Source organism: Nipponia nippon, unplaced genomic scaffold (assembly GCF_047370975.1).
Source record: "Nipponia nippon isolate SJK-2023a ecotype South Korea unplaced genomic scaffold, ASM4737097v1 scaffold_42, whole genome shotgun sequence".
Classification (NCBI taxonomy): Eukaryota; Metazoa; Chordata; class Aves; order Pelecaniformes; family Threskiornithidae; genus Nipponia; species Nipponia nippon.
In genome coordinates this window covers 613,615-641,319 of record NW_028262361.1, presented here as the reverse complement: position 1 = coordinate 641,319, position 27,705 = coordinate 613,615, and the positions used below count along the sequence as shown (strand labels likewise).

General features: G+C 66.7%; 3 protein-coding genes across 4 annotated transcripts; 1 reads left to right on the top strand and 2 right to left on the bottom strand.

The window, feature by feature from the left end:
• Positions 1-35: 35 nt before the first annotated feature.
• LOC104018404 (uncharacterized) lies at positions 36-6,225 on the top strand. Its single transcript, XM_087777910.1, is given in 13 exon segments — positions 36-129; positions 787-957; positions 1,092-1,193; positions 1,469-1,519; positions 1,612-1,782; positions 2,717-2,793; positions 2,881-2,988; positions 3,072-3,195; positions 3,286-3,364; positions 3,453-3,694; positions 3,697-3,811; positions 3,999-4,349; positions 4,822-6,225. Coding segments are annotated over 13 exon segments (2,889 nt in total). The 5' UTR covers positions 36-111; the 3' UTR covers positions 6,102-6,225.
• A 264-nt stretch (positions 6,226-6,489) lies between these two features.
• EIF3G (eukaryotic translation initiation factor 3 subunit G) lies at positions 6,490-9,570 on the bottom strand. Its single transcript, XM_087777975.1, has 11 exons — positions 9,467-9,570; positions 9,070-9,119; positions 8,533-8,625; positions 8,358-8,446; positions 8,024-8,083; positions 7,688-7,792; positions 7,389-7,578; positions 7,183-7,290; positions 6,917-7,053; positions 6,722-6,828; positions 6,490-6,584 (listed from the first exon to the last, which is right to left on the bottom strand). Exons 1-11 carry the CDS (start codon positions 9,484-9,486, stop codon positions 6,569-6,571), a joined length of 975 nt encoding a protein of 324 aa, XP_087634101.1. The 5' UTR covers positions 9,487-9,570; the 3' UTR covers positions 6,490-6,568.
• A 131-nt stretch (positions 9,571-9,701) lies between these two features.
• On the bottom strand, positions 9,702-26,828 carry DNMT1 (DNA methyltransferase 1). 2 transcript variants are annotated; one of them, XM_087777969.1, is made up of 34 exons: positions 26,688-26,828; positions 23,630-23,672; positions 22,923-23,030; positions 22,548-22,818; positions 22,219-22,291; positions 21,885-21,975; positions 21,705-21,745; positions 21,521-21,572; positions 21,094-21,177; positions 20,895-21,004; positions 20,684-20,802; positions 20,424-20,516; positions 19,272-19,423; positions 19,004-19,191; positions 18,312-18,501; positions 18,032-18,129; positions 17,769-17,916; positions 17,522-17,637; positions 17,136-17,337; positions 16,911-17,047; positions 16,609-16,782; positions 15,856-16,077; positions 15,038-15,230; positions 14,494-14,584; positions 13,768-13,902; positions 13,302-13,584; positions 13,066-13,207; positions 12,687-12,853; positions 12,435-12,612; positions 11,966-12,161; positions 11,731-11,894; positions 10,535-10,651; positions 10,338-10,428; positions 9,702-10,165 (listed from the first exon to the last, which is right to left on the bottom strand). In XM_087777969.1, exons 1-34 carry the CDS (start codon positions 26,744-26,746, stop codon positions 10,119-10,121), a joined length of 4,575 nt encoding a protein of 1,524 aa, XP_087634095.1. In that variant the 5' UTR covers positions 26,747-26,828; the 3' UTR covers positions 9,702-10,118. The 2 variants fall into 2 exon arrangements, with proteins under 2 accessions (XP_087634095.1, XP_087634096.1); XM_087777970.1 differs by having other exon boundaries at positions 16,911-17,044.
• Positions 26,829-27,705: the final 877 nt, after the last annotated feature.

The following is a 27,705-nucleotide window of genomic DNA, read 5'->3' as shown; positions in this document are numbered from 1 at the left end:
CGCCGGGCAGGGACCGATCGGAAGTGACGCAACGGAAGTAGCCGGAGCGGGCGGGAGGGTGCGCGCCGGAAGTGCCCGTGGCCGCATGGTGGCGGCGGCGGTGGCGGCGGGATGGGGCGGCCGAGCAAAGTACGGGCCGGGGGGGGCCGGGACGCGGCGGGCGGGAGCCGGGCCTCGGCCGGGGGGAGCGGGAGTCGGGGCGGACCTGGAGCGTGGCCGCGGCCCGGTCCCACCGGGGATCGGGCCCTCCCGAGAGGGAAAAGAGGGGAGGGGGGCCCGGTTGTACCGGGGATCGGGCCCTCCCGGGGGGAAAAGGAGGGGATGGGGGGCTCGGCTCTACCGGGGATCGGAGGATCGGGCCCTCCCGGGGGGGAAAGGAGGGGATACGGGGGTCCGGTTGTACCGGGGATCGAGGGATCGGGCCCTCCCGGGGGGCAAAGGAGGGGATGGGGGGCCCGGTTGTACCGGGGATCGGGGGTTTGGGTCTCCCTGACGGACAGGAGAGGATGGGGGGGCCCGGTTGTACCGGGGACTGGGGGCTCGGGCCCTCCCGGGGGGGAAAGGAGGGGATACGGGGGTCCGGTTGTACCGGGGATCGAGGGATCGGGCCCTCCCGGGGGGCAAACGAGGGGATACGGGGGTCCGGTTGTACCAGGGATCGGGGGTTTGGGTCTCCCTGACGGACAGGAGGGGATGGGGGGGCCCGGTTGTCCCGGGGAGCGGGAGGGGGTGCTCCCCCTCTCCCCGCAGCCCCCGGCCCTGACCGCCCGGCCCCCCGCCCTGTAGAGCAAGAACCAGAAGAAGGAGCGGGCGGCGGCGCTGCAACACGCCCAGCAGGAATTCGGCACCGTCCCCCATTCCTTCGTCTTCCACCGCGGCCGCGTCGGCAAGAACGTGCGGCAGCTCATCGCCGACGTGCGGAAGGTGATGGAGCCCTACACCGCCAGGGCCCTCAAGGTGAGCTCAGGGATCATCTTCGGCCCGCGGCAGGGCCGGATCCTGCTCTGTCCCCACGCTAAAGCAGAGCCCTCGCAGCCGGGAGGCGTTTTGGCGCGGGGGGATCTCAAGGACTCATCCGCTCTGTGCCGCAGGTACGGAAAAACAATTCCCTGAAGGATTTCGTGGCCGTGGCCGGGCCCCTGGGGGTGACGCATTTTTTGGTCTTCAGCAAATCATCCTCCAGCATCAACTTTGTGAGTAGCGCGATCGGCCCGCGGCCTCGGCCTCCGCTCCCCGCCAGGCTCCTGGGGTTCGGGGGGGGGGGCCCTGGCTGCCTCACACCGGGCGCCGGCGCCTTTTCGGGGGGGATTTCCACCCCGCCTCGCAGATGCAGATGATGACAAAACCCTGTTGAGTTCATGCCGTGATTCTATCCAAAGTAAACGCACTGATGCGTCTGCGCCGGGGTCGCGGCAGCACCACCGGCGCTTTCCCCCGGCGCTGAGCACCGCTCTTTTTCCTCCCCCAGAAGCTTTTTCGGCTGCCGGGCGGCCCGACGCTGACGTTCAAGGTGACGCAGGTGGGTGCTGGCGGGAGCCGCCTTTCCCCGCCGGCGCGAGGGGCAGCGTCTCGCCCCCTCCTCATCCTCGCGCGTTTGTCCCCCTCCTCCAGTACTCGCTGATCAAGGACGTGGTCTCGTCCCTCAAGCGACACCGCATGCACGAGCAGCAGTTCACCCATCACCCGCTGCTGGTCCTCAGCAATTTCGGTCTCCAGCAGATCCAGGTCAAGTTGATGGCCAGTATGTTCCAGAACATGTTCCCCTCCATCAACGTCCACAGGGTGAGCGAGGAGAGGGGGTGTCCCCGCGCTGCCGGGGGGCTCGGCGCCCCGGGTTCCTCAGGGTTCAGTTCTAGGGCCAGTTCCTCTTCACTGTATTTATCAACGATCTGGATGCAGGAGTTGAATACCAAACTGGGAGGTGCTGGGGACTCTTGAGGGACAGGCTGCCTTGCAGGGGGATCGAGGCAGATCGGAGCATTCGGCAGCGATTAATGGGATAAAATCATGGAACCGTTTGGGTTGGAAAAGGCCTTTCGGATCCCCGAGTCCCATCGCTAAGCTAAAGCCACCACCTCCGCCCCAAACCAGGGCCCCGAGCGCCGCGTCTGCGGGGCTTTGCGATCCCCCCCGGGGCGGGGACTCGGCCCCTGCCCTGGGCAGCCTGGGCCAGCGCTCGACAGCCCTTTGGGCGCAGGAATCCTTCCCGAGATCCCACCTCAGCCCAGGTCCCATCCAGGACCTATTCCTTCTCCTGTCGCTTCTTCGTTGGCAAAGAGCCCGACCCCCCCGGCCTCAGCCTCCCTTCAGGCAGCCGTGGAGAGCGCCCAGGGCTGCCCTCAGCCTCCCCCTCTCCAGGCGGAGCCCCCCCAGCTCCCCCGGCCGCTCCTCCCGAGCCCCCCAGCCCCTTCCCCTCCCGCTCCAGACCCAGAACAGGCTTCCTGGAGAGGTGGTCGATGCCCCAAGCCTGGCGGTGTTCGAGAGACATTTGGATGGCGCCCTTAATAACGCGCTTTAACTTGTGGGCAGCCCTGAAGTGCTCAGGCAGTTGGACTGGATTGTCACTGTAGGTCCCTTCCAGCTGACATCGTCTCTCTTCTTGTCTCTCCTCTCTTTTCTCCTCTCCTCTCCCTCTCCCTCTCCCTCTCCCTCTCCCTCTCCCTCTCCCTCTCCCTCTCCCTCTCCTCCCCTCCCCTCCCCTCCCCTCCCTCCACAGGTCAACCTCAACAGCATCAAGAGGTGTTTGCTCATCAGCTACGACGCAGAAACGCAGCTCCTCGATTTCAGGCATTAGTGAGTGTCGCGCCCCTGATTTTGGGAGGGGTCCCTGCGCCCCGCGTCCCAGCGCTGACCTCTTCCTCCTCCTCCTCCTCCTCGCAGCAGCGTGAAGGTCGTGCCCGTGGGCATGAGCAAAGGCCTGAAGAAGCTGCTGCAGGAGAAGTTCCCCAACATGAGCCGCCTGGAAGACATCAGCGAGCTGCTGGTGAAGTGCGTGGCGGGGCGCCGAGGGGGACGGGGGTCCCAGAGGCGCCTTCCGGCCCGTCCCCAAACGCGGTCCTCTCCCCCGGCAGAGACATAAACCTGTCGGAGAGCGAGGCCGAGCAGGACGGGACCCACAACGTGCTGGAGCTGCCGCAGGCGTACGCCGGCCGAGGCAACATGAAGGCGCAGCAGAGCGCCGTGCGCCTCACCGAGGTCCGTGACGGCGGTGATGCCGTGGTTGCTGCCGCCCCGGGGATGTGATCGAGCCTGACCGGAGCTCTCCGCATCCCCCCCTTCCTGCAGATCGGACCCCGCATGACCCTGCAGCTCATCAAGGTGGAGGAGGGCCTGGCGCAGGGCAACGTGCTCTACCACAGCTTCGGTAAGTGCCGCAAAACGCCGGTTCCGGTAACCTGACGGCGCAGGGGCTCAGGCCAGGGCGTCTCACCCCTCTCCCCCTGTGTTTTAAGTCCACAAGACGGAGGCGGAGGTGAAGGAGATCCTGGCGCGGAAGGAGGCGAAGCTGCAGCTGAAGGCGGAGCGGCGGCAGAAGCAGGAGGCGGACGTGGAGCGCAAGCGGCGGCAGCGGGAGGCTCACAGGTGAGGGCAGCGCGGCAGCGGCGGGGTCCGGCAGCGGCCGGGCAGAGGCTGACACCACGGCGGCACCGTAGGGAGAAGAGCCTGGCGGGGATCCGGAGGAAACGGCAGCAGGACGGCGACAGCGACGCCGAGGATCCCGGCGCGCCGGAGCAGCAGGATGCGGCCGAGCAGTCGGAGGAGAGCGACGCCGAATATTACCGGCAGGAGGTGGGCGAGGAGCCGGACAAAGGTGAGTCTGGAGGGGACCGATCCTGCTCTGTCCCTTCCTCCTGCTGATAGTGGCTGATGATGCAAAAACCTTGAGCTCTCCGTGATCTCGGTTCAAAGTAAACGCACTGACACGTCCGTCAGCCCCAACGCCGCGTCCCCGTCCCCCCTTTTTCGCTGAACGTTTTTTTTATCTATCCCCCACCAAGATCTGTTCCCCGACCGCGCCAAGAGGAAGCGAAGCTCCTCAGGCGGTGCTCCACTACGGAAGCGACGACGGCGAAGCCAACCGGAGCGTCCCGCCACAGCCGCCCCCAGCCCTACGGCGCCGGGGAAGCGGCAGAAGGGAAACCCGGTGCCAAGGGACCCGCGGCGCCGCGGCAAAGCCGGGAAGGGGGTGGCCGGCCGAAAGCTGCACCGAGGAACCGAGTGCCCAGCCCGGGAGGGAGCCGGTCTCGGCTCCGGCCGTGCCACCTCGAGGCCGAAGGGGCGAGGGAAGCTGCTGACGAAGGGGAAGACGATTTTCCAGCGCCCCAGACGTGCCAAGAAGGGGAAGCGCTGAGGTGCCAGCTGCCAGCCACGCACCGAGACTGGGGGGGGCGGGGGGGGGAGAGGAAATGGGCCCCGCGCCCCCCCGTTCCTGTGCAATACACTGCTTGGAACGACCCTCTGCGGCTGTGCTGGGTTTGGGGAGGGGGGAAATGGGGTCCCCTGGGCTCTAACAGCATCCCCCCACCCCAGTGTGGGCAGGCAGAGCAGGCAGCCTCTGCCTGTACCAGGAGGATGTGGGCAGGCATGCGCGGCTCCTTCCTCTTTTGCTGCCAGGGTAGAGGGCAGCTGCCAGGCTCCCTTCAGAAGAGGAAGTGCCCGTCCCTGCCTGCAACCCCCCCCCCCGCCAGCCTCTTGCCCCCGCTGTCCCCAAAACGGGGCAGGACGTGACCCTGCGGTGGCCCTGCGACTGCCACCGAGAAGGGAGGGACGGGAGAGGAGGGAGGCGAGCGCGGAGCCCGAGGACGGGGTGAGTGGGGCGAGCGGCGGGGCTGCAGGCAGAAGTACAGACCCCTGCCTGCACCCGGGAGGCCTGCCTGCACTCTAGGATTCCTGCCTGCACCCTGGGAGCCAGGCAAGGAGGAAGGACGGACAGAGGGACACCATTCCGTCCCCAGCGTGGAACCACAAAGCCTCCTCGGTCCTGGCGCGAGGCCTCACCGCTTCCCTGCGCGGCTGGTTGCCGGCAGCCGCGCCTCGTGGCCGCGCTCTGCCTCTTCGCTGCCTGCAACCTAAACCGTGCCCCTGCCCGCAGCCACCAAAAAGAGGAGGGGGACGCGGGCAGGAACCCCCCCGAGATGGCCGCCCATCTCCATCACTGCGGTAATTTCAGCAGCTTCCAGGAATCGCTGTGGCTGGTGCTGGCGGCGCAATTCCCGCCGGCGCTGGTGGGGAACGGCATGGCCGTTTACCGTTTCGCCACCCAGGAGCGCTCCTGGCACAGCGGCATCGTCTACTCCTTCCACCTGGCCGTCAGCGGGATGCTCTACTCCCTCTCGCTGCCGTTTCTGGCGGCGTATTACTACCCGCCCAAGGACTGGCGCTACGGAGCGACGCTGTGCAAGCTGGAACGCTTCCTTTTCAACTGGAACCTCTACGGCGGCATCTTCTTCGTCACCTGCATCAGCCTCAACCGCTACCTCGGCATCGTTCACCCGCTGTGGGTCCACGGGCGGCTGCAGCCGCGCCACGCCAAGGCGCTGAGCGCCATCGTTTGGGTGCTGGCCGGGGCGCTCTCGGCACCCACCTTTTTTTTTTCGGAGCTGCAACAAGCGGAGGGCGCGATCGAGTGTTTGGGGAGCGCGGCCCCGGAGCGGCTGCGGGAGTTTTATCCCTACAGCCTGCTGCTGGCGGGGCTGGGCTGCGGGCTGCCCTTCCTGCTCGCCGCCTCCTGCTACGCCGCCATTATCCGCACCGTTTTCCGTAATCCTCACCTCAGCCGGCGGGAAAAACGGAAAGTGGGAACGCTGGTGGCGGCGGGAGTGGTTCTCTACGCCTTTTCCTATCTGCCCTACCACGTTTTCCGTAACCTCAACTTGCAGCGTCGCTTGCTGCGCCCGGGCGTGGAGGACTGCGCCGTCTCCCGAGCCATCCACACCACCGCTCAGGTCTGCAAGATCCTCGTTAACCTCAACATCTGCCTGCAACCGCTGCTCTACGCCGCCCTGGCCGACAGCATGCAGAGCTGCTGCGGTGCCGCCTGCGGCGCCGGCACCGCCGACGGGGAGCGGGCTGAGCACGCGGAGCTGCAGCCGGTGGCCTAGAAGCCTCCTGGGGTGGCCCAAGGCGGCTGGCGCAGCCGTATCGGGCTCGGCGCGGCCCTTCGGCACACGTTTCCCTCCCGGAAAGGGCAGCAGAAGGCAGATTAAAGCCGAAACTGCAAGCACAGCCTCGTGTCGCGCCTTTTTTGGCAGAGATCCCCCTTTTTCCTAGCTAAAAAGCTGGGAATGAGCCTAAAAACGGAGGAACGGTGGCGCCGTGCCCTTCCCCGCGTCGCTGGCTTGGGTGCTGCCATCTCCACCATGTGCCTGGGGCAGGGGTGGGTCGGGGACAGCCCCAGCTCCACCGCAGGACGATGTGGTGACAGCGTGGGGACAGGGCTGCTCCCTGCCCGGCAAACCGCCCCCCTTCCAGCTCAGATCGACACCTTGGTGCATACCAGACCGTGCGTCTTTATTCAGAAGCGCCGACTGCTCTCGCCGGGAGCCGGCACGGCACCGGCGCAGTGGGTTCAGTTGGTAGAGGGTCTGCAGAGGAGGAGGAGAGCGTGGTGAGGAGGGGAGACCACGGTAAAGAGAGGGGCGGCCACACACGGACCCCCAACACCCGGCAGGGACGGAGCCTGCGCCCCCCCCCGAGCCTCCGAGCCACCCCCGGCACTTACTTGGCCCATTCCACGTTGAGGATCAGGTGGTCGTAGCCGAATCCGGAGACCCCGGCAATAGCCCGGGCCGCATCCTCCCGGCGGTGGAAGCTGATGAAGGCGAAACCCTGGGGTGGGAGGGAAGTGAGAGGGTGAGGGGAAGCCGGGGGGGTCTCCTCCTCAGCCCCCCAAAGGGGAAAATCCCTCTGTGCCCACCTTGGACTGCCCGGTGGTCTTGTCCTTGGCTAAATAGATCCTAGAGATGGTGCCGAAGGGCCGGAACAGCTCCTGGAGATCAGTCTCACGCGTGTCCTCGGACAGGTTGGTGACACGGATAGTGGCGTTGTCGTCGGCTGAGGAGGAGGAAGGTCAAGGCTGCTGGCGGGACCGCCACCAGAGCCGGCGCGCGCCGTACACGGCACCGCGGAGGCCCGGCGGTGAGCGCGGAGGTCGCCCCGACCCCGAGGACGGGCCTGCCTTACCCCTGCGGTTGGGCTGCATGGACTCCCCGCGGCGGCTGGCTCCGTCTCTCAGGCTGGGAGGGACGTACTTGCCCGTCTTGCTCTGCTGAGCCTGCACCGGCTCCGGCTCTGAGGGCAGGAAAGGCGACAGGCAGGAGGTGAGGCTGCCCGCAGGCAGGCAGCGACCGCCCCTTGCTCCCCCGCCTCAGGGTAAGGGGGTGCCGTACCCCCGGGCAGCTTCTCCTTCTCGCCTGTGGACAGCCCCAACTGCTCGGCCAACTCCTTCTGCATCGGCCCCAAGGTGTCCTTGTAGGGACAGCGGGTGGTCCAGTGGTCGCCCTTGCAGATACGACACGAGACGATCTTCTGCCCCTTCAGCTTGTTCATGGGATCCTCCTCCTCCTGGCAGTTCAGGTCCTGGGGGACAGGGAGACTCCTGAATCCCGTGGGATCCACCACGCGCCCGGGCGCGGCATCACCGGGGCGCTCACCGCCGGCCGGCGAGCTCCCGCCGCGCCCGACCCACCTCCTTGCTGGTGATGAAGGTCATGAAGACGTCATCGCTCACGGTGGTGGTGGCCACGTTCGGTCCGGGGGCATCGAACTCCGAGTTGCCAAATTTCTTCCAGTTCTGGGGAGAAAACGGGGAAGAAAAAGGGGGGCTCGTTCGCAGGGCAATCGCTGAGCAGGAGCAGCCAGCGGGAAGGGAAACGCTCCCCACCGAGGGCTGGCTGGGAGATTGAGAAGGAACGGAGAGAAGCAGAGGGCTGGGAGAGGAAGCGGTTCCTGCTGGAGCGCCGCTTTCCCTCCCAGCGGAGGGAGCGCTGTCCCCCCCCTCGCCCTTCCCGCCGGAGACGCTCACCTTCCGACGGGCCACCGCCTTGGAAGCCTTCCTGGTTTCGATGCGGAAGGTGCGGATGATCTGTAAAGGAGTAAACGAACCGATTAACGCGGGAGGAGGGACGGCAGACGCGCCTCCGCCCTGCAAGTGCCAAATTTGGGGCTGCCCGAAGCAGCAGAGTCGAAACGGGGCTCTGACGGGACGTCCCGGCTGACGCGTGGCTGCCTGGTGCTGCCCGACGGCGCAGGCAGGGATCAGCCCCTGCGCCGGGGCGGAGCTGAGGGCTCTGGGAGGGGAGGAGGGGAGCTCGGCGGCGGGAAGAAGCCAAAACGGCAGCCCGGGACGCGCTGCTCACCTTCACCTTGCGCCCATCCTCCTCCTCGCGATACTCCGTGATGGTTTTGATGTTCCCGTTGATGAGCTCTTTTGGGGAGGGGAGCGGGCCTGCGGAGAGGGGGGAGAGTGGGACAGCGTCCGATGTGGGGGAGGCGGCAGGAAAAGAGCCCCCCGGCCTCTTGCCCGGCTCTCACCTCCCTTCAGCAGCTCGGCCTCAGCGCTCAGGCTGCCCCCCAGCACCCCGGGCAGGGGGATGTCCTTCAGCAGCTCGCTGGTGATGCATTTGTCTGCGGGAGGAGAAGGGGAGAGTCACCCCCTCGCTTGGGGCGAGCCCGGCAGAGGGGGAAGGAGCCCCGCACCCCGGCGCAGCCTCTCCCCGCAGGGAGGAGGTGCCCTGCTCTCTCCCCTGAGCACGGGAAAAGGCCAAAGGGTCAAGAAATCCTGGCGGCTCCAACCCCCTGGGCTTCCTCAGCCCCCGAAATGGGTGGAGCAAGGATGGCGAGAGGGGCCCTGCTCCTTGGCCCAGGTCAGGCACGCTCTGCTCGCGAGGATCGGCCTCGGAGAAGAGCCTGGGAGCCTGTTTTGAGCCCTGGACAAAGAGCGGGCGCATCTCCGGGCTGTTTTAGGAACAGCAGCTGCTTTTTTTCTCCAGAAAAACTCTCCGGTTGCCAGCAGGAGGAGCAGCAGGAGAAAAAGGGGGAGGGAAGCGGCCTGCGGCAGGTGTCACTCACCGTCCTCTCCGCCCTCCTCTTCCACCTGGTCGGCCCAGCTGGGCTTGGAGCTGTGGGGAGAGCAGAGCCTCAGACCCGCTGCCCCCCCCCGCCCCTTCGCTCGGGGACGCCGCTGTCCCCTCAGCTCCGGGCTCCGGCCGGGCCGCTGTCCACTTCACCCCCGCCACCGACGCTCCCCCCTCGCCGTTCCCTGGCCCCAGCACCGCCGCCGCCTTCTCCTCACCGCCACAGCCCCGCCCGAAGCCCCCCCGGGGCCCGCCAGGCCTCACACCCGCGTCTCGCCGGCTGCCGCCAGGCCCCAGCCCCGCTCCCCCCCGAGGCCCTCCTCCCCTGCGGGCCCCGCTCCCCGGGCCAAGCCCAGGCCCGACGCCCGGTCCCCGGTCCCCGGTCCCCTCACTCGTAGTCGCCCGTCGGCATCGCGCTCCCCACCGTCCTCACGCACAGCGACCGGAAGGAGGCGCCACACTTCCGGCGGCGCCGCGCCACTTCCGGCGTAGGGCCGAGGCGGAAGGGGCGGGGCGGGGCAGGCCGCGCTGCATGCCGGGAAGCGGTTGCTAAGCAACACCTCCATGGCCCCAGCGGGGCCGAGGCCTACACTAGGCTCGGAGAGAAACGGGGCTGGGGAGAGGGGGTTATAATTTATAGGAGAGATTTATTTGAAGAAATATTACAACATATAAAAACTACATAAAGTATCAATTCCCACTTGTACAAAGCGGCCGATTATTTTCAATACAATGCGGCATAAAAACAGGGAGCGGGGCCCCAGGGCAGGGCCGGGACTGGGGGGGGTCCCACAGGGCTCTGCCGGGGGTCCTGGGGGGGGGGGTAGTGGAGTTCGACCATCACAGACAGCGGCGGAGGGCAGCCGGGAGACGGAGACGAGCGGGGCCGGGCCACGGCGGGGCCCCAGGGGCCGGGAATTAAAAAAAAAAAACAAAACAAAACCAAACCAAACAAAAAAAAAAAATCAAAACAAACAAATAAAAAGGGGGTAAAATAAATCAGTGCATGTTTGGGAGTCCTGGTGCCGGAGGAGAGGCCGCGCGTCAGGCGGCCGTTTCCATCGTCTCCATCTTCTCCGGGGCGCTGGTCCCTGGGGGGAGAGGAGGGGGTGAGGCCGCCGTCCCCCAGCCCAGCGCGGGCAGGATGGGCCCCGCCGCCCCCAGCCCTAAACCGGGACCCCTCGACACCGGCGACGGAGCTTCCGACCCCGCCGCCCGCGGCGCGAGGAGGGGACGGCGGCGTTTACCGGCGCGGCGCCCTACCCGCCATGTCTTCTCTCAGCTTCGCCAACACGCACGACTTGATCTCCAGCCCGATGGCTTTGGCTAGAGGAGGAGGCACTGCGTTACCGACCTGCGACAGAGGGAGGGTTACGCTGGGCGCCGGCTACACCACGCCGCCGGCAAGGGGATGGCGGCGCCGGTGAGGGGTTTGCCGCCGGCAAGCGGCCGCCGCTCACCTGTCTGTGCTTGTCGAGGATGTTCCCGAAGAGGCGGTAGGTATCGGGGAAGCCCTGGGAGCGGGCGCACTCCCTCACGCTCACCACCCGGTGCTGCTCTGGGTGCAGCACCCGACCCTACGGCAGCGAGTAAAACCAAGGGTTGGGACCATGGCCACCATTCGTAGAATCGTGGAACCGTTTGGGTTGGAAAAGGCCTTTCGGATCCCCGAGTCCCATCGCTAAGCTAAAGCCACCACCTCCGCCCCAAACCAGGGCCCCGAGCGCCGCGTCTGCGGGGCTTTGCGATCCCCCCCGGGGCGGGGACTCGGCCCCTGCCCTGGGCAGCCTGGGCCAGCGCTCGACAGCCCTTTGGGCGCAGGAATCCTTCCCGAGATCCCACCTCAGCCCAGGTCCCATCCAGGACCTATTCCTTCTCCTGTCGCTTCTTCGTTGGCAAAGAGCCCGACCCCCCCGGCCTCAGCCTCCCTTCAGGCAGCCGTGGAGAGCGCCCAGGGCTGCCCTCAGCCTCCCCCTCTCCAGGCGGAGCCCCCCCAGCTCCCCCGGCCGCTCCTCCCGAGCCCCCCAGCCCCTTCCCCTCCCGCTCCAGCCCCTTCCCCAGCCTCGCTGCCCTTCTCCGGCCGCGCTCCAGCCCCTCCGCCTCCTTCTTGGAGCCGGGGGCCCAAGGCTGAACACAGCGTCCCAGCTGCGGCCTCCCCAGGGGGACGGTCCCTTCCCCGGCCCGCTGGCCACGCCGCTCCCGACACAAGCCAGGACGCTGGTGGCCCCTTTGGCCACCTGGGCATGCTGCCGGCTCCCATCCAGCCGCCTGCCGACCACCAGCCCCAGGCCCTTTCCGCTGGGCAGCTCTCCAGCCGCTCTTCCCTGCGCCCGCAGCGTGGCCGGGGGTCGGTGGCACCCACGCGCAGGACCCGGCGCTGAGCCCTGCTGGCCCCGGGCCCACGGCTGCGGCCTGGCCAGGCCCCAGGGCAGAGCCTCCCTGCCCTCGCAGCCCAACGCTCCCGCAAACCTCGGGGGCGCGAATCCCCTCGCCGCGGACTCCATCATCGATAACGGCGTTAAACAGAGCTGGCCCCAGTACGGAGCCCTGGGGACGCCACTGGTGACCGGCTGCCGACTCGGTTTAACTCCATTCGGCACGGCCGCCGGCAACGCCCGCCCTTCCTGGCGCGGGGGACCGATCCGGTGGCACCCACCTGCTTGCCCATGGGCTCGGGGTTGGTGACGGTGGTGCTGAAGAAGCCGTCCCACTCCAGGCGCCCGTAGAGCCCGGCCCAGTGGTTGTGCCGGTTGCCGGTATGCGGCAGGCACCAGGGGATGAGAGTGTTGAATTGCCGGTCCGCGGGGTCACAGGGCTTGCCTGCGGAGACAAAGAGGGTAAGTGGGGGGCGGCGAGGTGGCCACGGCCGTTTTCGGGGAGCCAACACCTACCTTCGGCACAGGAGCAGACCCCCCGCAGCGCCCCGGAGCTGCTGCGGCCGTTCTTCTTCTCGTGGTGCGTGTACCGCAGCTTGCGCGTGGTCGTGCCGTCCGACAGGCGCACCTCGATGTTGGGCAGGTCGCGCCAATCGGAACCGGGGGCCAAGGGGATGTGTCTCATCCGGGCTGCGACCAGGGCGCTCATGTCCTGCCAACGACAAGCCCGGCGTCACCGCAGGGGACACAAAGGGACACCGGCCACCCCAAGAGGCCCCGGTCCTCTCTCCAGGGAAGGCTGGGGGAGAGGGATAAGTCCCAACAGCTCCGCCGGCATCATTTTGGGGGAAGTTAACCAGGGAGGGCTTGGGGATGGCTCCTCTCACCCCACCTCACATCCAGCCTGCCCTTGACCCCCATCTCGGTTTGGGTCTGGGGGGTCCGAGCGCAGCCCAGCCCCCCGTTGAGACCCCGGCATCCGCACCTTGCAGATATGGTCCCTGAGGATGGGCTGATACTGGGAGCCCCGGATTTGCCGCTGGAACCAGGACTGGGGTTCCCCGTTGTAGGAGATTTCCAAGGCGGAGGCACCGTTCCTGATCTCCGGCAGGTCGGACATGGTGTCCCGCACGGTGATGGTGCGGAAGGGGCCGGAATATGTCCTGGGAGGAAGGAGGGAGCCGTGAGCGGCCGAAACCTCGCCCTCGTCAGCCCCGGCGTGGCTCCGAAGGCTCACCGGGTGATATTGCTAACGAACTTCTTGTCGTCCACCACGACGCTCAGCTGACAGGCACGGGGTGCGAACACGTGCAAAGGCTCGGGGAACATGGGCAGCTTCTCGCCGGGAGCTGCGGCAAGGACGATGGCTCTCCGCCGCGTCTGGGCCACGCCGTACTGGCCAGCCTGGGAAGGAAGGGACAACTCCTGAAGGCGCTGGAGCTTCCCCATCCAGTCTGTGCCCTCGAAGAGCCGGGAACGTCCCCCAAACCACCGAGGGAAGCCAAGCAGCAGCGCAGCCAACTGCTCCTTCGGAGGGGACAGTTCACGGCAGCGCCGGGTGAGAGGAGAAGGGTTTTCACCCCGGTTAACTGTCTCAGCGTCACCCAACACCCTACCTGTAGGACCCCGAAGGTGCACTGGTAACCCATGCGGACGAGGCAGCGCAGCGTGAGCTTCAGCACCATGGAACGCTTGAAGGACACGAAATTCCTGACGTTCTCCAGAAGGAAGAACCGCGGTCTGTAGTAGTCGCAGTAGCTGTGAGGAGGGAGAGGGACACGTGAGCAAGGAGAGAAGGTTTGAGGCGGGGGTCCGCACCCCGACGCAGCTCCTCACCACCTCCCCTGCTCACCTGAGGAAGGAGACCACCAGGGAGTTCTTGAACTTGGAGTAGGTGCGGGAGTTGAAGCGGTTCATGCCGCTGAAGCCTTGGCACGGGGGACCACCGCACAGCATCTCCACGTCCCCCTTCTGCGGCAGCTTCTGCCCCAGCGAGTTGGTCTTCTCGCCGGACATGACCAGCTTCAGCAGGACGTTGCAATCCTCCGTGAAGACGGTAGTGCCGGGATTGTTCAGTCGGAAAGCCTGGGCCGCCGGTTCCCACATCTCGATGGCCCAGAGCGTCTCCGACACGCCTGGGGAGACAAAGCGGAGGGTCTGGAGCCTGTGCGGAGGAGCAGAGCGCTGGCTCGCACTCCCTGATCCGGCACGTGCCGAACACAACCGCCAGCTCGGAGGAACCGAGCGGCCAGCACCGATGCCCGTCTCCCCACGGGCTCTGCTCGTCGCCCCGCTGCTGTTCCCGCTCTGCCGCTCACCTGCCTGGTGGAAGCCCTCGGACAGCCCTCCGCAGCCAGAGAAGACATCCAAGGTCCGCAGCTTGGGGAGCTTCAGCTCGGCCGGCTCCTGCTCGCTCTGCTCGCAGCTCACCGACGACTTCCCTTTGCCTTTGCCTGCGAACAGAGCCCCGCTCACATCAAAAGCCAAAGTCATTTCCTCCTCTTCATGCTTACAGGGCAAATTCTTCTCCCCCTCCTCCGCAGCAGTTAAAACATCAGCTCCCAGCACCTTTCTGCCCCTTAATTGTTTCACCCCCCCTGCCAGAATACGCCCTTGCATTTGGAAGGGAAGCCTCTCGTCTTTCCCCCGTGGGATCCCATCCAACAGCCCGTGGGCGCAGGCAGAGTTTCCGAGGGTCAGACGGGCGCAGCGGTAACTCACAGGGCAGCTCCCCGTCTCGGGAGCAGGGTACAAAAAGCCTACGCTACGGAGCAGCCAGCCCCTGGCAAACGGTTGGCACGTGAAAGGCTTTGCGATCTCTCAGAGCCCAGGTGCTCTCGCTGCAAGCTTTATTTTGAAATGATCAGGTGCCTTAAAACCAGAGCTGCCGACCACATCGCTGCATCCTGCCAGAGCATCGGAGCAAGGAGGAGAGCACAGAAACATCTGCTCGGCGGCAGGTCTTATCTCTGCTCGGCAGCACGTAACGGCAGGCGCGAACGGGTTCACCCCCCCCGAGACCTCGCCCCCTCGAGCAGCCTTACCTTTCCCTTTCCCCTTCCCCTTCCCTTTATTGCCAGAGCTCCGAGCGTGGTTGGGAGGATCTTCAAAGCTCTTAGTTTTTGCGTTGTACGCCTGGCAAAGAGAAAGGGTTCAGGACACTTGAACGCAAGGAGCTTTTCTAGCCGAGGCATTGCCCATCGGAGCTGCGAAAGCCAAGGGCAGGACACAGGCGCAGCGCTGGGGCCCGCAGAAGGGCCATCACTGCCCTCTCCATTGCCTCAGGGAGCTGGGGCGGCCGCCCGAGGGTCCGAATTTGTCCCCTCAGTTCCATAGGGAGCAACTGCTCCAGCCAGCTCCTGGTGATGCTCAGATTAAAGCTTCCTTTGCATCTGAGACTTAGCCCCCAGGGGGTTGCAACGAGCTGCAAATCCTCGCTCTGCGCTCCAGCTCCTCTGCAAAACGCACCCGGCGAGGCGGGACAGCCCGCGCCAACAGGCGGAGGTCGGCGTGCCTGCTCTGCTCGGCCCCCGAGGGCCCGGCGTGCCCGGGGACACAGCCAGACCCCTCGAACCCCGGCTCCCTCACCTCCAAGAAGTAGAAGCGGTCGAGCCCACCGGCGGAGTAGTCCTGGATGCTCTCCGTCAGATCCTCCCCGTACACCACCGTGCAACGGCCCTGCACGGCACGGAAGTCGACCGTCGCCTCCTCGTCGCTCCAGTACAGGAGGTTGATGTCTGCGTGGTAGCTGGCTTTCATGGACTTGTGCGTGTTCTCGGGTCTGCAAGGAAAAAGCACCTGGATCGGGGAAATCTTTTTGGCAACATCCTCACCCCGCTCCAGCCTCCGGCGCTCACGCTGCTCCGTCTCCCCAGAGAGAGGAGGGTTTGCTTCCTCTGGCTGCATGGCCTGGGCACAGCACCAAAGGGATGATTTGTTTCATGCCAAAAGGAGGTTTTTTGGGGTTCTCTGAAGAGGAGGGAGGGGGAATTGGCACCAGAGCTGGTAAGTGAATTTAAAGGCAAAGAGATCTGAAGGGAGGAGAGCTGTTAGGCTCGAAACATCACAGTCTGAGCATCGGCACCTTCCTCTCCCGCTGCCAGGGCTCAACGCACACATCCCTCTGTGGCGCGAGGGAGATGACTAAGAGCCTGCAAATGTTTGGGTGAACACCCACGCCCTGGGACGGTGCCGGCGGCGCAGCTCGGCACCGGGTCTGAGCCCGGACCGTCGTGACGGTAAGCCCCTTCGAGCAGCGCCCACACTGCACCGACCGACCACGCCGTGGTGCTCGAGGCACCTGGCTCCGGAGCGACCTTGAGCTGACGGTGCAGAGCTTTTCCCAGCACCCAAGATCTCAGGGGGCTCTGCACCCCCGTAACGCAGACCCCAGCAGCGCCGCTCACCTGTAAAACTTGCAGATGCGCAGCTTGATGTCGGCCTCGTTGGGTTTGCCGTTGCTGCGGATGTTGCAGAAGATCTCTTTGATGCGGCCCACGCGGTAAGGGTCGGGGGCATCCAGGTTGCTGCCCTTGATGTACTCCGAGTACTTGCGGTAGTGCTCCGGGTGCAGCTCCTCATCCACCGCCTCCTTTTTGGGGCGCTTGGCTGGGCTGGCGGGTTTCATACTGGGGAGAAGGGGAGGGAAGGATGGTGGGGTATCCCCTTCCCCCCAAAACCAACTAGCAGCACAGAGCACCCTCCTCCCACGTCGCTGCCTAGCCTGCCTGCTTCCTCCTCTTCTGCTCGCCTTGGCGCAGGGCGGGCACCAAGCCTCCTGCTCCGCAGCACAGGCGTTTTACGGCCAGACCGTCGCATAACCGCGCACGGCTGCAAACCGAGGTGCCTACACGTTGCTGCCCCAGCCCCCTTCCCAAAGGGCCTTGCCATTTCTCCTCCCGTAATTACGGGCAGCAGGCAGGGTCTTGTTTCACCTTTCATCTACCCAGGCTCGCTCTTTTGAAGAAAAAGCGATGCGCTAAAGGATTCCGATGCATCTGCCAAACCACGGCAGCTCAGCGATCGGGATCGCCTGATCAGAGAGAAGTCACCCAGTTTAACGACGGGAGGTGAAATTGGGGTTCTCTGCGTCCTCTGCTACCAAAAGCTTGACCAAAGAGCATCCCGAGAAGCACGTACGGCCCCCCGCAAGCACCAACCTGAAGGAAAAGGCTTCTGGCAGGAGGTAGACGCCATCTCCCACCCGGTACTGCACTCCGTTCTTGGTCGCCATGGCGTAGAACATCTTTCCATCCCCTTCTTCCAGGGGCTCAGCCACTTTGGGTATCTCCTTGTGCCTTACCTCGTCCAGGCGCGTGCAGCTCATGCAGAACCTGCGGGAAAGGGGGACAGCAGAGCGCGGTGACGGGGACCCTGCCAAGGCCGGCTGCGGTGCTGCCGGGAGCCGAGAGGCTCCTGCTGCCCATTTGGGGCAGAGCGGATCCCAAAAGCGCATGCTCACTTGTATTTGTTGTCTTCCGTGGGCTGAGTTTTTGGTGGGGACTCGAATCGAGCGTACTCCTGGTCGTACCACATCTGATAAAAGTAAGTTCTCCCGTCGTCTTCCACCATCTTGATCTCCATGTCCAGCCCGCCCTGCTAGGAGAGAGGTGTTCACAAGGATCGGTGCCGCCGTCCGTGCCGTGCCCGGCCCGGATCAGCCGGGGTTTGCAGGGCTGTCACCCACCTCCATGGACCAGTTCTCCGAGGGCGCCTTGTAGATGACTTTGACTTTGCCGTGGATGTAGGAGAGCTGCATATCCTCGCACTCATCCACCAAGAAGAGCTCCAGGGGGTCGGAGGTGGCCCCCAGGACAGTGTCCGAGCCGGGGCAGAACCAGTGCGCGTGGAACATCTGGCCACTGCTGTCCTCCCACATGGCTGTCACCCTGAGGGGGAAGGAGCCAGGGTTATGGGGCAGCAGGAAAGGGCCGAGCCGCTCTCAGCCTTGCCAGAGCCGGAGAGTCCCCAGACAGCAGCACAGGCGAGCGGGGGGGAGCAATCAGGGTTCCCCCACGCACGTCCACCCCAGCAGGAGCAGAGACTCATCCCCTTCAGCGCCGCGGCACCGACCTGGCGAGGTAGAGGGGCTTGGTGGGATCGTCGGGGCTGACGGAGACGCAGTCTCCCACCTCCAGGGTCTCCGAGTCAATGCAGACCCTCTGGTAGTAGTCCTTCTTCCCATCGCTCTGCAGAAGCGGAGGGACAGCGGAGAGCACCGTTAAATCCCCGTGCCGGCGAGCGCCGCAGCCCCTTCGCAGCCCGAGCGCCCGCCGCAGCCCCGGCAGCGGGAGGGGAGCGGGGTCCTGCCCAGCCTCACCTTGATGGGCTCGCCCACCCAGGAGATCCGGCTCTTGTTCTGCTTCTTCTTCCTGCCCTGCAGCATCTTCTTGGGCGATGGCATCTCGGGGATGTTGTCATCCACCTCCTCATCCTCATCAGCTTCCCGGACGGCCAGGTTGGGACACCTGGGGACACAGGGACCGTCACTGCAGCAGGGCGCAGCGCGGGAACCACGTCCCCTCTCTCCAGAGGCGGAGAGGACCTTGGCAGGAGACATGGCTGCCGGGGGGGGACACGCACCTCCTCTGCAAACACGCCTGCTTACTCCGTCCGCTGCCCCCAAACTTCACCATGTTCTGGCAAGCCTTGCACTTCCCGCACTCGGGCTGCTGGCAGACCTGGAGCAGGGAGAGGGGACAGGCTGAGCGCGGGCAGACGCAGCGGAGGTGCCCCAGGCAGGAGGGACAGGGACGGAGGGGAGCTCGGTGGCCTCGGGAAAAGGGGTCATTCGGGTAGGACGGAGGGGACGGGGCGGGGGGGGGGATCAGGTCACTTCGGCTCCACGCCAGCCCCCCGTTACCTCGCAAACGCCGCAGCGCCGGCGCTTCATGGCGTTCTCCTTGTCATCTTCTTTCTCGTCCTTTTCGATCTGCTCCGAGAAGAAGGTGTCGAAGATGAGGTACACCAGCTTGGTGGTGGTGGCTTTGGTGGGACCCTTGTCCTTGTCTATTTTGGTGGGGTGCCGGATGGCCTGCCGCCTGACAGCTCGCCTGCGACCAAGGTGAGAGCGGTGAGAGGGGACTCTGTGCCTCGTATCGCTGACAGCTACAGCCACAACGAACAGCCTGGCCCCCAAGGAGGGTGCCCAGGGAACACGGCTCTCCCCGGGGCACCCGACGACCACGGCAGGATACCCCAACAGGCACCCAGCTTCGTCCCGTGGCTGGCGCGGGGTCCCGAAGGGATGCTACAGCAGGACAAAGAGCAAAGCCAGGCTCCGGGGACCCAACCCAGCGCCTTTCCTCCCTCGGGGCAGCACTAGCCAGAGGGTTTCCCCACTTTGGGGAGGATTTCTACTCCAATCTCCCAGCGCTGCTCATGCCACTGAGCCTAAACCCTCAGGTCGTCCCAGCTGGGAACAAGCAAAAGGGTTTTCCTGGAAGGATCCCCTGTGCAAAGCCGACGGGGAACCAACCCGCCAGGCTCCTCCTGGGATGCTGCGAAGCCAAGTGCCCCCCAAAGAGAGCATCTACGGGGGGAGACGGGGCTCACCTCTTCCCCAGGGTGACCCCAGCCAGCTTGATCAAGTCCCTCATGCAGGGCGTGATGAGGACGGGGGGTTCGTCGCTGTCCCCGGCTTCGTCGTAGCTTTCCACCTGCTCCACCACGAACTGAGCATGTCGCAGGAGCGAGTCCTCTGTGAAGCGGTTGAAGTTCAGCCCCGCGGGAGGTACGGTGGTCTGCGAGGAGGGGGGGTTGGTTAGGGAAAGGGGAGCAGAGCAACACCCGCCCCCGGATACCGCCGCCAGCCGATTTTCACCTCGATTTTGTTGAGCAGATCCTCGTAGCTGACGTCGCGGTTGTTCTGCAGGAACTCGACGACGATTTTGCTCATGTAGATCTTCTCTTGCATGAGGGCGAAGATGGGAGCGTACTCCTCGCTGGGCTCCATCAGGATATAATCCGCGAAGGCTGCGGCGGAGAGATCGCGGCGGGCGGTTAAATACCGGGGAATTCGGCGGTATTTAAGGATGAGCTCGGACTGCGGCGAGCGGGTCCTGGGGAGGGGAAGACCAGCCCGTCCGCGCTGCGACGGCACCGGGACCTAAGTGCGCGGGGAAGCTCTACCACAAGGCAGGACCCAGGGTCACTCAGCTATCACCACCAAAGCGAGGGGAGAGCGAGGACGTGGTGGGGCACGCTAGCCACGCGCTAGCCTTTTATTTTTGCTGTTACCTAATTAGAAAGCAAAGACAATCCAGGGTTTGTCACTACAAACTCCATTTGCTGACGCACAGGAGAGTTAAGTCCTCTGATATCACCGGGTTATTGGAAGGCTTCCTTGCAGAAACGGTGAAGGGAAAAAGCTTTTAAACCCCCAAATATCAGCTTCTTCCCCCAATTTGGCTAGAGAGTGAAAAAGCCAGCTGGGACACAGATCCAAGGGCTGGCTGGGACCGGGCCTTCCTCCAAGAGGAGTCCTCTCCACACAAACCTTCCCAAAAAGCCCGAGGAGTAGAGCAAGAAAGCAGCAGAGCCCTGCCATGGGGGCCAAGAGGTCAAGGGCAAAGGGAAAGCTCCCTCCCAGCGCAACCCTGACCGTCCCCGCATCGCGCCGGCAGCTTCCCGCGGAGGAGGGATCCTTCCTGCGCAGGGCTGGCGGGGAGACGCCCCGCTCCAGCCACCTCGCTCGGCCCAGCTCCGTGCAGGGCGCCGCCGGCAGCCGCGAGCTCAGCAGGAGGATTTCTAGGAATTTAACGTAAGCCTGGGTGCTGCTGAGCTAAATAAACCCAGAGCCGAGCTTCGGCGCGGTCCTCTGCCTCGCCACGTGCTTGACGGCGCGCGTTCCCGGCGGCAGCAAAATCCACGAACCCAAGTAAAGCTCCTTCACCAGCCGGACGCGCGGCAGAGACTTAAATCCCAAGGCAGGCGCGTTCCCCGAGCCCAACCTCCCCCATCCTCGCTCACCCACCTGTGGTGAAGCCGATCAAAGCCTTCTCCCCTCCATCAAACCCCGTGATCCACCAGGCGTTTATGGGTCCCAGCTTCTTGGCTCTCACCCCACCTTGAAAGCGAGAAAACACAAATTTCAGTCCGCAGCGCCCCAAAAACCCAAGCCGCTGGGGGTGACCAAGTGCCGCCGGGATCCAACTCCATTTTGCACGTGGCATCGAGCTGAAATTTAAGGTGACAAACCAGCTGTCCCTGGAGGCTCCTCCGCGTCCAACTCACCGTCCAGACAAGGGTTATCGTCGTAGATGGGCTTCACGGCACCGCTGAAATACAGCTCGATGTTCCTCTCGATCAGGCCGGTGTCGAAGGGGCACAAGTGACCTCGCTTGTCGTAGACGCTGGCAGGGGACAGAGGTTGTCGTTTGACGCGTTGTCCCGCGGCGTTTGCAAATTCAGCGGGTTTTTATAGCCCGCTTTCCCCACGTCTCACCTAAAAGAGGTGACTTTGTGCTGCGGCAAGTCCTCGTAGCTCTCAAAGCCGTCTTCGTTAGCGTCGAAGAGGGACAAGCGCTCATCCGTCAGCATTTCGGGCTCCTCCAGCTGAAGGAGGGAGAGAGGACGTTTAACGAGCGTTCCCGTTAGCGCGACAGCTCCCCCTGGACCCGGAGAAGGAGCGTGAAATCCCTTACGGCATCATCAGGATCCCCTTGGAAGAATTTGAGGTCGGGATCGTCGAGGTACTGTCTGCAGTCGACGCACTTGGGAGGGGTGGTCTGCAAGACAAAGGCGGAACAGCGTCGGCTTTTCTCTCCCCCCGTGAGCTTCAGCCCGCAACCAGGCTCAAAGCTCCTTCCCCAAAGGGGCCGGTTCGTTAGCGCAATCCTCGTTTTTAAAGCATCCGGGCGGCAAACCACGCTTGCCCTCGCTTCGAAAGCGGCCCAAGCTCGCACAGGCTGTGCTGCTCCCCGCCTTCCTCGAGGGGGCTGATTTTTGGAAGCTGCAGGGGGCTGGAAATGGTTTTAGCTTTCCTTTCGGGAAGTCCGGGCACTCTTTGGAAGAGTTAAAAGCACTAAAAAAGCCCCCAAAATGCCGAGATGGAGGAAAAAAGGAACTTACTTTAGCAGGTGGTGTAGTTTTAACCTGAGTAATTTCATCTTTTATCTCCAACCTGGGTGTAAGAAAATACAAAGGGATGAAGACGCGGAGCAGCGCAACGTCATCGTCACCGCGCTAAGGAGGCCGCGGCAGAGGGAAACGGGCACCGACCCGAAGCAGGGAACGCTCTCTCCTTCCTCCTTACCCTTCTTTGGTTTCGATTTTAATCCTTTTCTCATCTTGTTCCTTGAGGGAGAAACAAAGGGGTGTAAGGGGAGGCTGGAGAGCACGAAGCTCTGCAGGACAAGACGCTCCAACCCAGCGCGGCGGCGGCCCGGCAAAGCCGCTGGCCAAGACCTCGGCTGCCCGCGGTGCCGGCACGCACCTTCTCCTCCAGCTCCTCTTCCTCCTTCTCCACGCTCATCACCTCCTGCTTCACTTCCCCGTTCACCTCCTCCGATTTCCGCTTGTTGGACCTGCCGGTTTTTAAACACAAGGGATCAATCCCGGAGTCCAACGCCGCGAGGGTTCGGGGGGGACGAGGGGCTCTCCCGGCACCGGCAGGAGCGGGGCTCCCCGGGGAAGCGCTCGGCCGGTTCCCGAGGCCATTCCTGTTGGGAACCACAAGTTTGGGGATCGAACCCATCGGCCCTGGACGGCGCAGAGAGGAAGAGGAGGGCGAAGGCTCCCGGGGGTCCCAGCCCTGCCGCCGTACTGACCCTTTGGAGAACAGGCTCAGGATGGTCGGCTGCCGGCCGGAGCTCCGAGTGACCCGGGAACTGGCGGGAGACTCTGTCAGGAAGAGGGCGAGGGATTGCGTTAATGGCCCTTCCCCTCCCGCAACACCCCGCGGAGCCGGGACCGCCGCGGGCGACGGCACCCTTCCCCTGCACCCCGTCATCCCGGAGCAAGGCAAGGAGACCCCAAAACCCTTCCTGGGGGGATCCCTCCGGGAATCACCATACTCCCGCTTGGTATTTCGTGGTACTAACTGATTTAATTTAACCGTGTCGGAAAAGAGGATGGAAAACCAAGTTGCTGCCGTTACTTTTGCTTTCCCCATTGGATCGGCTCCTCCTGGCCTTGCGCGCCCGCGGCATGGGGACCGACGAAGAGGAAGAAGACGAGGCGGCTGCTTCCTCCATCTCCATGGCGCTGTCTTCTTCCCCATCGGGTCCTGCTCGCTCCGAGTCCTCGTCGCTCCCGTAGGCGCCGTTTTTGGAGCACCCATTGGAAGCCTGCAGCAGCGGCGCCGCGTCCCCATTCTCCGTCGAGAGCTCTTGGTGGAGCAGGGCTTTCACCTTGGCCAGGTACCTCTCCTGGGAGGGAAGAGCATCGGTTAAACCGCCCGGCTCCGGTGAGCCGTGCCGCCAAGGAGCCGGCACAACCCAATCCGCCGGCTCGCCGAAAACCGGGATCTCACCTCCGACAGCTCCTCGCAGTGGAGTTTGGCTTCCAGCTCGTTCAGCTGGTTCTGGACGTCGGCTTGGAGGAAGCCATGGATGAGGCTCAGCTTCTCCTTGACGCACTCCTGCGGGGACGGAGGGGACGGCGTGGGGCGGGCGGCGGTGACGCTCCCCGCGGGGCTCGGCGGAGCGGCGGCTCCGTAGGCGGTCGGGCTGAGCCAAACCGTCTGTTGCTCCGAATCTGGGCGCCGCTCACCCGGCTCACGGGGACCCTCCTGACACAGGAGGTGACAGCGGTTTCCATATGGCAACGGAGAGCGCCGACACCGGGACTACGACCTCACCGGGTCCAGGGAGCTGGGCCAGCCAGGGAGACACAGGGGTCTCACCCGGCCAGCCCGCCGCACCGGCCCTGTGCCCCCCACCCCACGCCGGGGGTCTCTGGACCCCCCCCATCCTCATAACACCGCGGCGGCACAGAAACCAGAGGCTCGGGAGCACCGATGGATCACAGTCCCCTGCTCGGCACCAGAGTCACGTCCATGCCGAGCATCCAGGAGCCAACTCCGGAGCCCCGCCGACTCCCACCGCTGCGAGCCGGAGCATCCCGAGCCCGATGGCAACACCCAATGCGGGACCGGTGGCGACGGCACGGGATGGCGGCGCCCAAATCGGAGCCAAGGGCGGGTGGAAACACGGCTTCTGGCGATCCAGGGCCACTCACCTTCTCGCTCAGGCTGTCTTCATCCCGCTCCAAGTCCTGCAGCCTGCAAGAGGAGAGCGTTGGGGGTCAGACCGCGCTCTGCCGATGGGCGACGAGGTTACGGGGGGACACCGACGGGCAGGGGCAACCGGGACAGACCCCAAAATCGCCTCGACGGCTCCAGAAACAGCACCCGGCGAAGGAGCGGCGCGGGCTGCGACCGCAAAGAGGGGCCAAGCTCCCTCGGAGCGAGAGAGATGCTCGGCTCCCAGGCGGGGAATAAGGGGGGGCCGGTAACCGGATCCCGGTGCCCGAGGGACCCCGCGAGGGAGCCGTGGGGGCTCGCTGCCCACCCGTGCCCTGCCCCGGCGTGGAGACAGCAAAAAAACCACGGGGGAGAAGCCACGTGTCGTCGTCCCACGGCGCTGGCGGCACAAAGCGGCGACGGAGGGTGGGGGGAAGCGGCCGGCGCTGCCCCTGCGCGGCGGGGACGACCCCCAGCCCCACGGCGAGGAGGAAACCCCGTCCACGCCGCCGTTGCCGGGGGGCTCGGCAAGACCCCGGCGCTCCCCCCCGGTTCACCGCGGCTCTCCCGCCAAAACGGGGAGCCCGTCCGCCGGACCGGGGCCATGCGGCGACCCTCTGGGAATGCTTCCGTCTGCCAGGACGTGGGATGGGACCTCTCCGGTGCCACCGGTATGTCCGGCACCGGCTCCGTTCGCTCCCATCTCACCTCCGGCCGCCTGCTTTTTCGTCTTCCTGCCCCCGCGCTGCCGCCACTTCCTTCGAGCCGGGGCCAGCGGGGAGGGAGAGGGGTCCCCACCGCCACCCCCCAAAAACCAGGAGGGTGAGAAATCCCGTCCCGTCATCAGCACCTGGGTTTGAGGACGGCCATGCAGCCGGAGCTCCGGCAGAGACCAACGGCGGACAGGGAAAGGTCGGGGCGCGCCAAGGCTGTGCCGCGCGGCCGCCGCACCGGAAGAGGGGTAGCCGAACCGGAGAACGGCTCGGCGGCGGCCGGCAAGCGCGGGCCCCCCCTTCCCGCCGGCCAGGGGATGCCGGGAGGCGAGCGGAAGGGACAATAGCCGGCGGGGAATACGGCGCAGGAAACGCCAACCCCTCCATGTGCCCTCCCCGCTGCCGGCGGCGGGGCGAGAGCCGGGGGGGGACGCAGGGACGGTGCCGGATCCCTCCGGAGCGAGGAGGGGGATGGCTCGAAACCCCTCGTCCCAGGGGACGGAAAGGTCCCCGCTGCGCCCCGCTTCCGCCCCCCCAGGGAGGGATTTGGGTGCCCCCCACCCCAGCGAAAGGTGGGGGCCACCCACGGTCCCCCGCGCCGCGGCCGGGCGCACCTTCGCTCCCTGCCCCGAGCGGCGGCGTGGGGACAAAGCCGCGCGGGGGCAAGGCCGGGCGTTCCCACCGCCACGTGGGGCCCGGCTGTGGGGCAGGAGCACCCTGAGGGGCCCCCCCAGGGACCCCCCCCCCTCCCAGCCGGGGGTCAGGGCTGCCCCGGGGGGCAGAGGGGGCTGCGGGGGGCCGGGGGACCCCCGCTGCGGTGCCGTGGTGGGGCTCGGCGGGGTGCTGGGGGGCGTGGGGGGCCGCGGAGCGCAGTGCTGGGGGGGGGGGGGTGAGGATTGGGGGTCAGGGCAGTGCTGGGGGGTCTCTGCACTGTACGGGGGGTCAGGGCACTGCACGGGGGGTGAATGCAGTGTCGGGGGGCTCAGTGCGCTGCAGGGGGTGTCGGGGCGCCAGCGCGGTGCTGAGGGTCACCGCACTGCGCGGGGGTGCAAAACTGGGGGGTCCCTGCAGTGCCATGCTGGGAGGGGGCGGCAGGGCAGGGCTGGGGGTCCCCGCTCTGCGGGGGGGGCAGGGCACGGCAATATCGGGAGGTGCCAGTGCCGCGCGGGGCTGGCAGGGCAGTGCCGGGGGGGGGGGGGGGGGTCAGGGCAGTGCAGTGCAGTGCTGGGGGGGTCAGGGCCATCCTGGGGGGGTCAGGGCAGTGCAGTGCAGTGCTGGGGGGGTCAGGGCAGTGCAGTGCAGTCCTGGGGGGGTCAGGGCAGGGCAGTGCGGTCCAGGGGGGGTCAGGGCAGGGCTGGGGAGTCAGGGCAGTGCAGTGCGGTCCGGGGGGGGGTCAGGGCCATCCTGGGGGGTTCAGGGCAGTGCAGTGCGGTCCGGGAGGGGGGTCAGGGCCATCCTGGGGGGTCAGGGCAGTGCAGTGCGGTCCGGGGGGGGTCAGGGCCATCCTGGGGGGGTCAGGGCAGTGCAGTGCAGCCCGGGGGGTCAGGGCAGGGCTGGGGGGTCAGGGCAGTGCAGCGCGGTCCGGGGGGGGGGTCAGGGCCATCCTGGGGGGTCAGGGCAGTGCAGTGCAGTCCGGGGGGGTCAGGGCAGGGCTGGGGGGGTCAGGGCAGTGCAGTGCGGTCCGGGGGGGGTCAGGGCAGTGCTCGGGGGGGTCAGGGCAGGGCTGGGGGGGGTCAGGGCAGTGCAGTGCGGTGCTGGGGGGTCAGGGCAGTCCAGGGGGGCTGTCAGTGCAGTGCCAGGGGCTGTCAGTGCCATCCTGGGGGGTGTCAGTGCAGTGCGGTGCTGGGGGGTCCCGGCAGGGCAGTGCGGTGCTGGGGGGGGCTGTCAGTGCAGTGCGGTGCTGGGGGGGGGGGGGGGGCAGGGCAGTGCCAGGGGGTCCAGGGCAGCACAGTGTGGTGCTGGGGGGGGGGGTCAGTGCTGTCAGTGCAGTGCGGTGCTGGGGGGTCCGGGCAGTGCCAGGGGGTCCGGGCAGCGCAGTGCGGTGCTGGGGGGGGTCAGTGCCGTGGTGGGGGGGGGGCTGTCAGCGCAGTGCGGTGCCGGGGGGTCCCGGGCAGCGCAGTGCGGTGCTGGGGGGGGGCTGTCAGTGCAGCGCGGTGCTGGGGGGGGGGCCAGTGCCGCCCCGGGGGCCTCGGTGCAGCGCAGGGCCCCGCGGCCCCGGGTGACGGACAGGGCAGCGCCGGGGGGACGCGGGTGTCAGCGCGGCCCCGGGGCTCGGGGCCGGGCACCGCCGGGCCCGGGGGACCCGCGGGGGCCCGGGACGCTGCCGGGGCCGGGGACTCACCGTCGGCGCAGCTCGGCGGGCAGCGGGGCCGGGGGCAGCGGGGCGGCCCGGGCCGGCATCGGGGCGGCGGCGGCGGCGGCGGGAGCGGCGGATTCGCGCGGAAACCAGCGGCGGGGGCGGGGCGGCGCCGGGCGAGACCACGGCGGCGGCGGGGGGGGGGGGGAGAGACCATTCCGGGCGCGGAGGGGTGGGGGGAACGGGGACAGACCATTCCGGGCGCGGGGGGGGGGGCGGGGAGGCGCCTGGCGGGGGCGGGCGGAACCGGGGGATCCCCGGGAGGCGGAGGGGGCTGCGGGCCCGGGCGGGCGGGGCCGTACCCGGGTACCTGGCCGGGGGCGACCGGAGCGGGGCGGCCCGGGGAGACGCGGCCCGGAGGGGCCGGGCCGGGCCGGGCCGGGCCGGGCCGGGCGGGAGGGGCCGCCTCGGGGGGGACCGTACCACTGCGGGGCGGGGGGGGGGGGGCGTAGGACCGTACCACTGCCGGGCGGGGGGGCGATGGGACGTACCACTGCGGGGCGGGGGGCGATGGGCCGTACCACTGTGGGGCGGGGGGGGCGATGGGATGTACCACTGCGGGGCGGGGGGGCGGGGACCGTACCACTGCGGGCGGGGGGCCGCAGGCCGTAGCACTGCGGGGATGGGGGGGGGGCGCAGGCGGTATCGCAGCGGGGGTGGGCTGTAGCATTGTGTGGAAGGGGGGGAATAGGCTGTACCACTGGGGGGGGCGGGGCACGCCATAGCACAGGGGGGACGGGGGGGCCCGCAGGCTGTACCATGGCAGGGATGGGGGAGCTCAGCCGGGCGCAGCCCCAGGGCTGCTCTACGCCCCCCAGCACCCAGTGCTCCCCCCCGGGGTGGGACCGGGCCGTGGGGACCCCCCGCCACCCCGCCACGTGCGCGCGACCCGGTGCAAAAACCCCCGCCGCGACCCCGCTGCCGGGCCCCCGCCGTCCCCCAGCGCCTCGGCGAGGCAGAGACCACCGGGCCCGGGTCAGCGCCGCCGCCGAGCCCGTCCCCC

Excerpts from the sequence above, each read along its gene's own strand:
- DNMT1 (XM_087777969.1), bottom strand. The coding sequence starts at position 26,746 with ATGCCGGCCCGGGCCGCCCCGCTGCCCCCGGCCCCGCTGCCCGCCGAG. Across the intron at positions 21,746-21,884 it reads AAGAGGAGCTGGAGGAGAAG|GAACAAGATGAGAAAAGGAT; the intron begins GTGCGTGCCGGC and ends TTCTCCCTCAAG. Across the intron at positions 17,048-17,135 it reads CGGAGAACTGGTCCATGGAG|CAGGGCGGGCTGGACATGGA; the intron begins GTGGGTGACAGC and ends CCTCTCTCCTAG.
- EIF3G (XM_087777975.1), bottom strand. The coding sequence starts at position 9,486 with ATGCCGACGGGCGACTACGA. Across the intron at positions 9,120-9,466 it reads ATGCCGACGGGCGACTACGA|CTCCAAGCCCAGCTGGGCCG; the intron begins GTGAGGGGACCG and ends CTCTCCCCACAG. Across the intron at positions 7,579-7,687 it reads CCTTCATCACCAGCAAGGAG|GACCTGAACTGCCAGGAGGA; the intron begins GTGGGTCGGGCG and ends CCTGTCCCCCAG.